This window comes from Necator americanus, chromosome V (genome assembly GCF_031761385.1).
Source record: "Necator americanus strain Aroian chromosome V, whole genome shotgun sequence".
Lineage (NCBI taxonomy): Eukaryota > Metazoa > Nematoda > Chromadorea > Rhabditida > Ancylostomatidae > Necator > Necator americanus.
In genome coordinates, this window is record NC_087375.1 from 7721212 (window position 1) to 7736587 (window position 15376).

Below are 15376 nucleotides of genomic sequence, written 5' to 3' on the forward strand. Positions count from 1 at the left end.
ATGGTGTGGTTGGGACGTGGGAGCACGGACAGCACAGAGGCGGGGAATCTGCGACAGGAGAGAGGAACCCCGTCAACGGGCACACAAGGACCCAGAGTGGCTAATGCCACAACAACAAAGTGCCAACACTACAAACGAGGGGATGAGGATGTGGGTTCGCGGATGCAAGGGCCATAGGTAGATCATCGGTCTGGCGCGTGCGGATATGCGGCTTGTGAGAGCCATAGGCTAGTGGTGTGCGACTTCCGATCCTAGGTTCCCACCGGGACCCACTACGCCTTCCCTCCTACAAGCTGCACTATCCGCAAGGCGCTTAAGGAGCCTACATCCCAAAATGCGTGCGCGCAGGAGTGCCAGGGCAACTACCGCTATGGAGATTATACCCCTAGGATTGCTGCCACCAACCCTAAGGGTAACCCTGGTTCAGTCCTCTACATGTGGGATGCAATAGCCCCAGTCGTGACCCTCGCACATGAACCCTTACACTCGCAAGCCCAACCCCCAGGCTCGAGTGCAGTGCCAGCCCACTGTTGATGGGCACCCGGCACGTCATGGGCAGCGTAGGGCAGCGAGTGCCCCTACGGGATCGCCCAGCGCACGACAACGGGCTCGGTTCGCCGATGCACCATTGTCGTGCCCCGGGTCCGCTCCGAGTAGGAGCAGCGGGCATCGGTGGGGGGACCCAGGGCCGACTGCCCGGATCCGGAGGGGCCCTGCGCTGGGCTAGTCGCCGTATGGCGGCCTAGCCCCTCCGAACCCTGCGGGCTCGATCCGAGGGTCCCTTCCCCCCTGCCCCGACTCCCCCTTTGGGGGCCTCGGGGCTGCCCCCTTGATCCCACGCCCCAATATGGTTCCTAGGGTGCAATGCGGTTACAAGGGTTTTACAACTAGGGTTTATCCTTAATACATCAATACACGACACGGCACGCACAAATATACACGACATAAAGGTGGATCAAATAAGGGGCCAGTCATGGCTAGATGGTTAGGTGGCTCTCGGCGGCAGATGGTTTAGGGTTGCGGTTCGGACCCCGTGGGCAGCCAGCCAGGGATAGGGTTGTTGCGGTGGTGTGGTGGTGCGGCTATCGAACGAGACGGAATATAACGCGACGCAACACGACACCATGAATAATGCAAATAAGAGACTGGTCCGAGATCGGGAGAGTGGCGAAAGAAAACTGGAACTGGAACCCCGACTGCTCGGTGCCAGCCCTTATATATGGCTGCCGCGTGGGAACGCTACCGTAATACATTGCCATTGGCAGGGTTTCCCACGCGGCGCGCGAGAACGGCGGCCGGCTGGCCGGGAAAGTCGTGCCGGGCACGACAAGTTTCGCGTTTTCATAACCACATTTGCACAAACCACAAGTCTTGCAAACTAATCTCGGTTATAACGTATTGTTAGATAGGAGCGACGCCAAAGTTTTTTGTGAGCATTTTTTTAAAGACAGGAAATTTAACCATTATTTTCAAACAGCTGATGCATTTTTGGATTCGCGTCCTTTTACCAAGATTGTCATTCCAAAATTCTGAGTGTACAGGGGTCCCACATTGTACAAATGTCTGAATGCAACACATAGAATAGGTAAAATTCACTAGGCGCAAAGTTAATCAGACATTTTCAGACATTGTGTCATGATGTCTACGGGTTCGGAAAGAATATAACTCAAGGAGGCAGTATGAATTTAATCAAATTGTATTAATTTTATATTCATTGGGTTATATTTATGTTGTTCTGTGATATTCGTTCTAGTCATGCTCATTGTGATGTCAGGTTGAAATTTCTCAATTTATTAATAATTGCGATCGAATAAAATTGTTTATAAATTCTCTTTGATCAAAATGAAGAGGTTCAGACTGAACAGCATTTCTAAGTCCCGCACCGTCAACTCCAGAAGTCTAAGAGCGGCTTAATTCGAAGAAAACAACCGATATAGTTAACAGGAGGAAAGGTGAAAGAAATAGGTTCAATTGAGGCGCTGGCTTCTGGAAGTGATTCATATTTACTCCTCGATCCATAGGTCCCGGAGGGATCGGGAGGGACTAGGGCAGATTCGAACCTCCGCTCGTTCGCACAGACACAGCGGAACCTCATACCAGGTGTGTTACATACGCTCTGAACTGTTACGGTAGAAAGTAACGAAACGGAACCCACAGTGTCAGATTGCATCCTATGTCACAGTTTCCTGATGCATTCGCACAAGGAAACTGTAAAATCGGATGAGATCGGATGAACTGTGAGATCGGGTGAGGAAAGTGTAGGGGCGTCCATGAAGGCGTAAGGGTCATATAAGGAAAAATAGCGTCCAGAAGGGCCCCAAAAGGTCAATCTAATGTGCCGATATTATAAAGCAATCAGATTGATCCCATTACACCTAACGACATCTGACACGCTTCGTATCTGCAAAACTTCAGGAATCAACATAGAATAGGACATTCAACTAGAATGATTGGAATTGAAGATAGCATTTTCCGAGGAAACTATGTCCTTTTCACTTAAAAAAGTCTGTTTCATTGCACTGATAATTTAGCCAATCACGTGATTTTGCACGTGCCGTCTCAACCAGGAGAAGAGAACTTCTTTGGTGAAGTTGAAGCTGTCCTAGTGTTAACCTGAGAGTTTTTGAATCATGTGAATAACGTTTTGGACCGTTTGTCATAAGTTCTTTCGGTAAAAATGTTAACACTGAATAATTTTGTTTTGATATTTGTTTACATAAGAGTAAGCCATTTAAAAATACCACGTCTTAGATGGTTAGGGGAGTAAGAGTGTTCCCCATTCAATTCTTAACAACAATGAACGCATACAAAATGATTCATAACTCTTCAAACAGAATTATGTTTTGCACTATTTTGTTTCGGAGAAGCAACACAATTTTCTTTCGAGGAGCGATAAGGCTGACTGGTATCCTGATGTTTTATGTGCCTTCCATGTCATTGCTGGTAAAGAATAATGTCTCTGGTGTCCGATATTGTAAGAATCTTTCTGTCACCATCTGAAGCACTCACATTGTTTTCTTTTCTGGTGTGCAGCATAATCTTATCAGCGTCACTTAACCTTTCATTTATTAGAGAATATGCTATCTAGATATGCTCTATCCGCCGAGATGACAGCTGTTAACACTGTCTCGATCCTTTTGCTATTACTCTTAGCTAGTGCTATGATGCAATTGTCCTATGCACGATCTGCCACAGTTCGCATGAATTCCAGGGAGATAAGCGAGAAGGCAAGAAAAGTCACAAATTAGTTAGCAGATACCAGATAATATAGGAATACGCGAAAGTGCCGATGCACCGTGAATGTACTCCACTTTTGTAGGTGAAAGCAATGATAATGAGCGAAGTGCATTTACATAGCGCTAATCAAGGAACAAAAAGTATGCATGATGGAACTATAATTCAGGATAAAATTGGCGAAAGTATTGTGACAACAACGCCAGATGGTAAGAAATGAGTTCACAGAAAACGTTTCTTTCCAGAGTTTTTTCATTTGTTAGGTGTATGTCATCTAATGGACTCATCCGAAGTTTCTGATTGTTTTACATATCTTATTGATCCTCGAACTCCAGCTGCAACTGCAAAGTTCAGTATGAGGTGAGGAATGATTCAGTGAGTGTTACGCAGTCATGTTTGAATTACTATTTGCAAGCTATTTGTCTATTGCTTTCATATTACTGTAATAACGAAGGCATTTCACGAAACGTCAGAATGTCGGCGATTGTGCTTCTTTCCGGCATTTCCTCATGTATATTTAAGAGTCCCTACTCTCAAACGGAGCACATGCAGGGTCCCCGTACAGTCGTGGTGCGCTTTACAAGAAAGCGACGAAATACCTTCAAAACCTTTTGTGAAATCTTCACAAAATAGTAAGAGAACCCTTCAACTTTCTTACCTTATTCAGTGCAGTTCGATGTGGCTTCCATTTGTCTCCTACATACATCTAAACGATGCTCAAATTCTTCTCACAACGATTAAGGACGTCTGGTGTAAAGGGTGAATAATGTCTGTGATTCTCTGTCTCAAATGATTAATACTGTGGATACATTCACTGTACACATGCTGGTTCACAACCACACAAATGAAAGTCTAAGGGGTCAAATCCGGGAATCGGGCTATCCATCGCTTAACTAAACCTCTGCCTATCCACCGCTGGGAAAATATTGTATCCAGGAACACGAGGACTGAACCGCTGCTGCCTAGTTCGTGGTGTGTCGTCATCAAGTGTGTGCGCACACGCTCGTGCATCATACTACGGAATCCTTGAAGAATTTCGTCCTACTTGGTGAAGATTTCATATTTCTATCTTGTTTTGTTGCGATTCTGTGGCCGGTCGAAAGTGCACCATGATTTCATCGACACCCTGTGTTTGAGATCACTAGCTCACGTTCTACTCTGAATGTAGCTTTGACCACTGAAGATTACTAAGAATAACTAGGAGATGAATTTTCAGCTTCTATAGCTATGTTTGAGAACGAGTGCATTATTTGAGGTGTTGAGTTATTGCAATGTGAGGTAAATTCATACATCAACATACAAAAAGTTGGCGTTAAATGATTGTGGCGGTATGACAAGTCACACCCTCTTTGGTCCGGTCTTGTCAGTGCTACGATCAGTGATAGTTTCGATTCTCCCAGGAATGATTAGTCTTGAACCCTAACGCTTCATCCTCAGTTCCTTTTTGTTCGGTATTATCTCATATCGGAATTGGCACAAAAGTGATCTCAAACCAATTAGAACAAATTGATGGCGATGTATTGCAGTTTTCGTTTTAAAGAATTCGGTTTATTCGTACTCAGCTTCTGAATGCCTATGAAATGAAATAGCTCGAACTTCACACTGTTGCATGACGAAAAATGCTTAAGTGAATGCGTTTCAGTTTTTTTTTGTTGTTAAAAGTCACTGTACCGAATATGCAGTACCAATTTATAGGTCTAAATTCCCAGTTTTAATATATATATATATATATATTGAATCATTAATATTATATATATTAAAGTTCCGTTCCTTGTTCCCAAAAGATGTCCACTTGTCACAATAGACGTGAAACCAGTCCCCTACTTGTTTATCTCATATAAAGATTCAAATTTCTCATTTATTATGGAATGAACTGTTGCAATGTTTCATCATCATTTGTTGACGTTGTTACTGCGTGTACATTAGTATCTGCTTCGCTCTCTAATTATGCTTTAGGACACAATTAAAAGGATCTTTTCAATGAATAATAGGAATGAATGAGTTTTGCTATTTGTATCGCTCTGCGAATTATAACTGCTTGACATTCTGTGTGTGGATCAAATCATACATATCGGTGATCCACATACAGCGATACCCGTTCGCTGGTACACTGAACATTGTATGTTAAGTTTTACTTACTTTATTTACTTTGAGCGATGTTAGTGTGCCACTTGGTGCACTAAATGTAGAATTCATTTTTGAAAGTGGATACCGTTGAAGGAAGTTGTGAAGAAGTGGCAAAAAAAAAACTGTTGAAAGACAGACATTGCGGCACTTCCTTTCCGAATAGATAAGAATTGGTTCTATCACTTTCAACCACGTAGCTCAGATTCTATTTCCTTAGCAGAAATCTAACCTGACTGCAATAATAAAGCATGACTCGAAAATGTTTGCGAAGGAGAAAAAACAAAGAAAAAGGAGAACTCAAGGGATAGGAACCATGTGTAGATGAGCAGTGCCTCATTCCTATTCTGTGAGTACATTTTTTAAAGTCTTTAAAGTTTTTTTAAAGTTAGTAGTACTTTTTTAGTGTTCGGAGTGTTTAATATTTTTTAAGACTACCAACTTATTCAGCCTTAAAAGAAACATGGAACCAATAAATGCGACGGTGACGCTCTACGAAGTGAGCCGGTGGAGAGCAAATTTTACCAGACTTGGAAGAGCTACACTTGATTGGAAAGAAATTGGCCTTATTCGAAACCTCCGTATCGAAATTCTTCGAAATGCTAAAAGTTGGTTTAATTCAAACGTGGGTTCGAACAAGCGTCTCTTTCATAGAGTGAAGGTTATTTAATTATCTACGGCAATTTCAACGCAGTCATGCTCACTATCCTACTTGCAGGTGGACGTGACAGTGAATAGTCAACCTGTCTCATATTTTAATTTATTTGTTGAGCCGCCCGAACTGGATTTTGCGTACTACGACGCCCCACCACAGTCAGAGTGTAACCCAAGAGTTGAATGCTGTCTTATTCTTCATTATGTCAACTTTACGGAGATAGGTCAACAGTTTAATCCTCACACTCTCTCCAATCATCAATATTTTTAGAACTGGATTTTATACTAATTCAAAAATACGTTCAGGGTGGAACAAATTTATAATGTATCCCGAAGGGTTTTATGCCAACTATTGTATCGGCCCCCTTTATTCCGAATGTGCCCACGACGATCCTGAGGTGGAAAACATTTTGAGGTGAGGTTTCCATTCAGAAGAAAACTCATCGAAACTTTCCTACAAATATCTCCGATACGCTCCTAATACTATTAATGCAAGGTTTGGCAGATATATATCGTGCCGAATAGGAAGCTAGAAGAAGTGGACCCCAACAGAAGGTGTTTGAGAAGGCTCTCATAGAGAGGTTAGAATGTATAGGAGTTGCTTCAGTCATTTCCTGACGAAGTATTTCCAAACAGGTAGACGATCTTTTGGAGGGTCCTCTATTTAGCAGTATGTTTTGTCAGATACGAATATGAAAAAAAAGTCGTCCAACAAGCTAATAAATCTTTTTGATGATGATCTAGGGCATGGTTCTTTTTATCCCCTGGAGTCCTTTAGATCTGTCGCGTTCCCGGCTGCTAGTTTCGCAGGTTCTGGGACCCTACCATCTTGGGGAAAAGCGGTTGCGGCCGTTGGGGCTAGAGTTGTTCCGCACGAGGGAATGCTAGCCAACCAGACTTGCACCGGCGTCGATGGTTCATGCCCTACCTCGCGGGTACATTTAATTGGAGGCACTAAGGCTACCACCTTGCCTTACTGCATTGCTGTGGCTCCTGTGTACTCAACTGCATACAGTAAACTCTGAGTACCTACTCAACCTTCATCCCAAACTACATGTGTACATAACAATTTAATGTAGAAAGGGCGGGGCATAACCAGCCACTTACTATGAGCCCGGTAGGCACAAATACCCAGAGTGTGAGCAAAGTTTGGTCGCGGAGCATGTGCTCCACTCCGCCAGACAGCCTCATGGACGCCGGTTACCTCCAACTAGCTGCAGCTCCTCTTCCTCCTTTTGGCTGGTGCTCGAAAGTTGCGCGGTTGTTCGTGTTCGCATCCGCTCCTTGAGTCCGTTCCGGTTGCCGTTTGCCATGTGACATGTTGATGAATGAGTTTCGAAACACAGAACGGCTACTTTCATAGAGGCAAAAGTGGGCAGAACGTATAGCGCACGAAACGGAGGAGAACGTTGAGACCTTGCCTCGTCTGCGCGACGCGTCTTTTAGATATTATGCGAAAAGAGTCGCGTCGAATCCGCGACAAGATCTCCGTTAACATAATCAGATCAAGTGTGATCTACCTGGAGAATATCTCTTCCTTCCTAACAGGAATTTCTCAGCTCTTTCTGAAAAGTTGAAATAAACATACAAACTGCGTTTAGAGCAGAGAAGGTCTATATTATTCCTCCTAGCAAAACGGCGTAAAGTAGTAAGCAGATTGGAAAACAGCTTTAGATACGGAAAGACTTCTTTTGAATAATTAGCATTCCTCTTTGGCGTTCATTGTTCAATCATTGCAGCGAGCAGATTCAGAAACTTTTCAGGGTTTTTCAAGCCGCAAAGCCAGTTCAAAACGCAAGGTTGTGAGATTGTCTAAGATTTCAAAATTGTCTACCTTGTGTCTCTCAAACAGTGTTTATGGCTCTCTTTTTGATGGATTCGGCTTCCAGCACTTTTCACAGAGAATCGGTTAAACGACAACTTTTCTGCCCTTCGGACACATTTTTAACCTTTTAAGTGCGGGGCGCCTGTACAAAAAGTGCATTCCGTGACCTATAAAAAGTCATAAGCATTTTTAGCGCAAATTAGCTGCGGAGTTGCCTGTAACGGTTCCGATTGATAACGCTATGCAATAGTATCAATCATATTTTTTAAAACTGATATTTCTTTTTCTCTCTCAGAACTCAATGAAATATTGCCGACATTGTTGCAGTATATATTAATAACAGATACAATAATCGTTCAGCAAAAATATCGATTTTTGCTAATTTTTTTTTGAAACTGTTATCAGTTGATTAGCCAGCTAGCGATGTCAATCCTTTCAAATACCATCTACATGAATCGCGAAATGTGATTTTTTTTGTGTGATGTGCATTATCCTAGAACAAAGTCGAGTATGCTGGGCAGAAAAGTAACAAAGCAAGTACTGTTGATGTAATTGCTGATCCCTACATACTATCTGAGCTTTCGCATCAAAGTGTAATCTCAGTATTCGTTTTCTATGTCAACTTCCTTTTTTTGTCTTGCCTTCCATATTATACAGTTGTATATTAATGAATGCAAATGTAAATGCAGCTGTGAGACTCTTAATACACTGCAAAAGACTGATTCCAGTGAGTGAGGACTAAATTTACAAGGTTTTTTCGTTCACGTTCCCATCTGAAACGCAAGTAAAATAGTCTGTAGCGATTTGTTATGTTAAAAGATGTGTTTGATCATGAAGACCTAATGTTCTATTGTTGTGCGTTCAGTTGGCAGAACAGCGTAGTTTGTAGAACAAGAAAATTCTCTTGCAGCTTCAAATTATGGACTGCGTGGTCGAAACTGTTCGTTCACCTTGCATTTAGCTCGTTAGCTGTGATTTTTTTAAATGAAAATACGTCCGTAGAGCAGAGATTGTGTGTGTGTCATTCATTCACCATTCTGTAGAAAGTTCAAAGCTGAAAAGAATGCATTGGAAAGAAGGACTGGGTAGTAGAAGATTGTGTAAACAGCACAAGAAACTGACGTGATTTCAGCAATCATGAAGCGTAGCGGAGCTGGATCTGGAGCTGAGGTCACAATCTTGCATATAGACCTTGTTTGCTTGCATCCAAATCTCGTTAAACTTTTGGAATCACTATCATTCCAAAGAATGTATAGTAAAATAAAACTCCTCTTAGTAACCCAGAAACCCTTTTATCTTTGTATCATAAAATTACACGGTGAAAACGGCCTTGTTTTTTACTGAATAAAGCCACTTCCACATTACTATGTTTGCCCAGCACTCGATAACGTTGTCGTTTATGCGCAGTTATGTACTAGGTTGGCTACTTATTTTTTTACACGCGTATACGCTTTATGATTTCATTCCTCGTTAATCGCACATTGATGATCCTCCTTCGGTGTACTCACCATGATTGTCTGCCAAAAGGTTCAACCTTTTTGGGAGGGTTACAATTCCCTGGGATTGGAGGCTGGGAAGCTGAGACTCAAGGAGCAACTCAACAGCGGATTTGAGGTCAGTGGCAAGACTGGACTTTAAGGAATGCTGAAGGGCCCAAAATAAAGGGTTTGATGGTATGGAATTAGAGGAATGGAGACAATGTGTTATCGCTTCCTAATCCAGGGTATCGATCTGGCTGAGTGTAGTCGCAGCGATATGCGGCCGCGCGTTATCATGAAGGAGATGAACAGCGGCACGCCTCGGTCGGTTTTCTCTGATCGCAGCGGACAACTCCCGATTTTGCTGCGTGTAGATTTTGACTTCGACAGCATGGTTGTCGTGCAGTAGCATCAGCAACGGTATTTCCAGCTGGTCCGGGGTACGGATGTTTCGTGTCTGCTGAGTCGTCTAAAGAGAAGTTTCCCACGTGAAAGTACCCAAGCCTGCCGTTGACGCTAGCGTGGGTACACTCGTATTCGATTAGATCATTCGGAGATGGCGTCGATCCATTTGGATTACAACGGTGATACAGTTCTTCGGTTCTTTTATATATCTTTGTCCGCAGAAAAATACGTGTTCTAGCTTCCACATGTAAATTTTTTCAGTGTGTAAAAGAGAGAGCACCCAACCTAATAGATATCTCACACACATTTTGTTCGTGTACATATGTTCAGATCATGTAGGGATAATAAGTTTGGAAATCGAAATTCTGGAGTGCTCATTGTAGAACAGAAAACACTGATTCCATTCACTGGTTCTTTTAAGGCGGGATATAATACGACATTTTTTAAAACATTTTTTTGCTCTAGCGATAATTTCTTTTACTTACACAGCTGGCCCGTCTTCAGTGCATGAGCTGCTAGCTGCTCCATCCATACAACGTACACATCACCCCCATCTCTTTGGAGGCCTCCCTCGAAGGAGCTTAGCATCTCTTGGGATCCACTGTAGCGTTCTATTGGTCGATCCTGTCGTCGATCCTCAATGTGATAGGGTCACCTATATGAAGCTTTCGATATATACATATACATTCTGCTGCGCCGTAAAGACGGTACGATTCTGTTGAATTGGAGTAGCAAAGACTGGCAAGGTATTGTGTGCACCGGATGAAGTTTAGAAGTTTGAGACAGCTTTTTAGACATGACAGTGGCATGTCCACGTCTCCGCTGCTCAACATAGCGCTGGACTGGACCGAAATGATGGAGCTCTTTATTCGATAGTTGGTCCGTAACTTCCGTGACGTTTGCAACTGCTGCTCAAGCTGTTTTCAGCTTTCTATTCAGATCTTTCTTCAAGTCAACCTTCGTTTTGATGGAACGTCCAAGGTATGCAACAAAGTTTCCACGATTTGGAAGTTTTTCAGTTGCAATACACCGCCCTCGCAGTAGATGTTCTTCATGGACTATGTCTTCTCTCTGCTTATTCAAAATTCTCTTTCCTGCTTCGTTCAATTCTTTGAGAAGTTCCTTCACTGCCTCGTCTCTGCTTCATCGGTGCTTCTCGGAAAGGGAACGATGTCGCCCGCAAAACGAAGATTTGACAGGAATCGTCCATCGACATGTTTGGCCTTTTCTTCGCAAGGGAGTGATTTCATAATCCATTGTAGTGCAGCCGCATATAGCTTCGGCGATATGGTATCGTTTTGCCGTACCCTCCTTCCAATGGTTAAGGGAGCGATGGAAGTATAGTATTGTAGCGGTGCACCAATTTTAGCTATTGATTTATGTTTATTTACGTACATGTTTTGGTCGGCTAACGCTAACATTACTGCTTTCGTTCTTAAGATGTATAAGACTTTCTCTTGGTCGGCAAACCTAAATGACCCCTGACATGTGGTACATCTAGCTGAACACCTAACGGAATCCAACTTGTTCTTGAGGTTGAGCTTCACCCAGCGTCCTAGACATCCGCATAAGGATGACCTTGGCAAAAACTTCCACTTTATAAGACGCTCAGCCTGCGGATAGGATGGCATGGCTATGGCGCCGCTAGAACTACGTAAAACAGATGACCACCAGCCCGAAAAATATCTACCGCATGAAATTCAGGAGCTACGTCTGGTTCCATGCTTTTGATCACGACTCGCACTGCCGGAAGAAAATTTTGTAGAGGCTCTTTAAAGGAGGTGATCTGGATTAACACAGGAGTTGAAGAACGGAATAGGTTTGAGTGGTTTGAGAAGAACATTTTTCTGACCATTTCAATCTCACTGCGAAAAGAGGAAAGGGTTTCGTCTTCGCTCAACGAGGGTATTCGTGGAATATTGTTTTGACGAAGGTCCTTGGGTCATTCTTTGAGAATAGATCTTTTTTGTGCTGATTCCAGAATTTTCTTCCGCCTGCGTTTCGAAAGATCGCTTTGGAAAGCCTTTCTGCACCTGATTTTTGCTTTTAACCGCTCAATTTCCAATGGATTTTGATGAAACCTCAAAACCCTTCTTCTTTCCAACATTTCCTTGGTAGTTGCTGGAATCCGATTCAAGTTTGTCCTGCGCAGCTATCAGGCGCGTTCAACATAGGCTCATAATCATCTGAAAAGAAGGCCGTGAGGCTGCTCGTATTTCCACTCGAAAAAGATAGTGATCAGATCTAGTACGAGAAAGATGCTTCTACCTAGATAAGAATATACTATATTCGGTTGGTGAATAGCTGCTGATCCTCGTCCTCAAGTCGTCCTATCGGGCGATTTTCGCGTAAACCGGCAATCAACAGTGTTCTTTCCTCCTTGAAAGGAGGATTCCCACTCAAATAGGCGAGAAGCGGACAACAACATGCCGTTTCTTCCGGTCCCCGTTCATAATGCCTCTTCTTTGACCTTTCTTAGGTTTCGCATAGAAGTTCCGATAGCGAATTGTTGGAAAGCCCACTTGCGGATTAAATCCGTCCGCTCTTTATATAATTGCGCCCATTTCAGATTTAGCCACTGATGTTGATTAAAGGCAGATGATGATGTTTTGTGGATTTTCGCGCGCATAGGTCGGAGGCAAAGGATGGCCAGAAAAAGCAACAAGATCTTGTGAGCCTCGACGAGATAGACAAAATGAACTTCCCTACATTTGTGCCAGAGTCTTTTTGTCTGGGGGACGATTGTACCCTCATTCATCTGTCGAACGCCGCTCCTTCTGGTCTTTTGTGAAATGGAAAGAAACGGCGTGGAATTTTATACGCTTATCTGATTACCTTATCATACTCTGATGATTATGCATTCTTGTCAGGGTCTGTGGTTACTGTTCCCGAGCTGTAGAGAGTCTGAGACAATATCCATGACAAGTCGTGCAGTGTCGCTTTGGCCCAGAACCGAAGTCGTTCTGAGCAACCTGAGACTTGATCGCCTCACATCGGTCGCATACCGTCGGACGCCTGGCACGGCTTTGCCCAGTGTGCAAAGGACTGAGGCATGTATGTTGGAGCGGCAAGTCGACTTTCCCTCGCGACAAGTCGACTAAGCAGCAGTACACTTTCACCACATATAGTCGCCATTCCATGCGAATCAGCGGCCTATTTTGCGACAAGTTTTGTCAAGACGAGGTGAATCTTAGTCATATCTTGGTTTACTGCTAAATACGGTCCCGATTTTGAGAAGTCAAATTGTCGGGATCCAACTCCTCCTTAGCCTGTAAGACTCTGCTGGTAGCAGTACATCCGCTGTGCGTCGAACTTTGACGCCCACAGTGACCTTCACGTCACTATGGGTAAACCGCTGTGAAGGACAACTTTCCATATGCGGTCCTATATATCAGATTGGAAATGACTATCTTCCGCATTCATATACATCAATAAACAGTATACAGGATTGTGCTTGACATTTCGAGCATTTGGTGAAATCTTCTAAAAACACTTCGAATTTCTCACTAGGCAACTATAAGCATGTCTTTTTGACTTAATGCTTTTAGCAACCCCACTTGCAGGTGCAATCGAATTTGCCGAAGAGAAAATTTTCGTGTGCTCCTCGGGAATTCGCACCTCTCAATATTCTCTATTCTGTCGGCCCAAATCACTCAATGAAACTGCGACTGGACGATGTACGGGCACTGTCATGTTCATGTATAAACTAGTGCTGCAAGCAACAACATCTTCATGAACATTTAGTCCTGTTTACATAATATACTGTCTGGTTCTCAAATGCCAATTCTCTGTTCAAATTACCCCTAATTATACTTTCAAAACTGTGATCATACTGATTAAAAAGCAAGTGAAAATTTCAAAAGGCTAAAAACCAACAGCACCTAAAGATCTGATTAATGAAGAACAGAAGCACAAGGAAGTTGTGCAGAAAGAAATCACGCCAAAAAGACATATACCACCTTGACATTAATTAAGAATAGACTCACATCAGAGCGAAAACCACTGAGTGAAGTAGCGGAAAATTTTGGACTGTATGCATAAATGGCAAACTAAATATGGAAGCTATAAACTTGCAACGCTTTCTTAGGAGGAAAAGCTCCAAAAATGACACAGAAACTAAGACAAAAATTTTATGTTTTTTTACAAATGTGCATTATTCTTTAAGCAATCCAAATATTATACAATTTCAGTCATTGATTGTTCTTAGAAAACCCTGAGGGATCAGACATCAGATGTGCAATAATCTAGTGTATAGCAATGTTGCCAGAGAGTTCTGAAGCTAAGCACATAAACAATCCATGATATCCGTTATCCATAATCCACTATGTATATTTTTTATGAGAAGTTAGAGTACCAAGAGTGAAGGGTAAAGGAGGTTGGGACTTTAATAAACTTATTACTATATTATAGCCTGAACAGGCTTTTTTTGCTGTTCGCTTCGCTCGCCTTCAATGAGTAAATAATAACAGTAGCGACATTTTTGTGAAAGTAGAATTGCCTTTTTCTATCAACTCTTCCTTCAATTTTTTACACCGAAAATTTAAGCATAGATGAAAGATCTCCCCTAAACGCTTAGTTCTATATTTGGAGAATATGTTTCTCTCAAACCTTCACAATTTGGAAACATCATTTGAAGTAGTTCGAGTTTTCTCCGTTCTCAGCTAACTTAAAAAAGAGGCGGTGTGTTAAATGGGAACGTAAATGTCACCATCGTAGTGATAAAAATGAAGTTCTACGTCAGCACGCGTAAACTGTTGGCTGCTATGTATTGCATTTAAGCAGAAGGAACCGTAGAAACGCATTCTACTGCGTTGGGACTCCCGCGCACCAATCCTACGCAGTGGAGCCCGCACTCTATAGTTTCCCGGCACCATTCCGACCCTGTGAGACCCGCCCCACCTCATTTTACAGCTGTCTGGCTCCTGGGCACGAATTCGACGCCGTAGGACTCGTCTCACCCAATTTTGAATTCATACATATATATATATATATATATATATCGACTAAGCGCGTTATTATATAGCATGATTAATATGGACTATTATGCCATCAAATTTAAGGATCTCTACCATTTCTAAAGTTATGATATGTGAGGATTTGTTTTCAGAACTGTTTTGAATTTCAGTAGAAATTTATCAATTAAAGTTTGCCATTTACATAATCAACGGTTTTATCAGTTCTGCCAATACTTTTATGCCGCAACGGATTCTACAAATTCTGGTCTTAATTTGTATTTTAAACAGAGCCGTAACAGTGTACTGTGAATGCTAATAGCTGGCGCGCTATTATTTTGCATATATATTATATATATATATATATAATATATATATATATTACGTAATATAATATTATATATATATTACGTAATATAATATAATATATATATATATATATATATATATATATATATATATATATATATATATATATATATATATATGATATGGCGAACAGCAGTTTCACTGCAAATAACATGAAAAGGAAATGATATCACATCTAACTAACTTCGACCAAGGAACAAATCATTATTGAAGAAGTGGAACTTCCCAAAAATAATCAGGTGCAGTCCACGTCTCTTTTACGTTCAAGGCCTTCGGTGTCTGACTCAGGAGGATTCTGCCGTAGAACAGGTAAGTTCCTCACAAAAACGATGACA

At 42.2% G+C, this 15376-nt stretch overlaps 3 protein-coding genes across 4 annotated transcripts in view; 2 read left to right on the forward strand and 1 right to left on the reverse strand.

Moving 5' to 3' along the window:
- RB195_013231 (uncharacterized protein) lies at positions 1-746 on the forward strand (the record flags this gene model as incomplete). The annotated part of the gene is made up of 3 exons (XM_064202946.1): positions 1-150; positions 256-437; positions 506-746. 3 exons carry the CDS (start codon positions 1-3, stop codon positions 744-746), a joined length of 573 nt encoding a protein of 190 aa, XP_064058827.1.
- A 2331-nt stretch (positions 747-3077) lies between these two features.
- Positions 3078-15376, forward strand: part of RB195_013232 (uncharacterized protein) — a gene marked incomplete at both ends in the record, with an annotated part of 16210 nt that continues 3911 nt past the window's right edge. Inside the window, 7 exons of one of the 2 annotated variants that reach the window (XM_064202947.1) lie at positions 3078-3227; positions 3320-3443; positions 3498-3594; positions 5809-6019; positions 6077-6236; positions 6319-6427; positions 10515-10596. In XM_064202947.1, the coding sequence (XP_064058828.1) occupies positions 3078-3227; positions 3320-3443; positions 3498-3594; positions 5809-6019; positions 6077-6236; positions 6319-6427; positions 10515-10596 (933 nt within the window). Of the gene's footprint in view, positions 3228-3319; positions 3444-3497; positions 3595-5808; positions 6020-6076; positions 6237-6318; positions 6428-10514; positions 10597-10997; positions 11059-12590; positions 12779-15376 lie in introns of those variants that run through there. The other variant, XM_064202948.1, reaches the window with a different exon arrangement.
- RB195_013233 (uncharacterized protein) lies at positions 9609-10308 on the reverse strand (the record flags this gene model as incomplete). The annotated part of the gene is made up of 2 exons (XM_064202949.1): positions 9609-9784; positions 10206-10308. The coding sequence occupies 2 exons, from the start codon at positions 10306-10308 to the stop codon at positions 9609-9611; spliced, it is 279 nt and encodes a 92-aa protein (XP_064058830.1).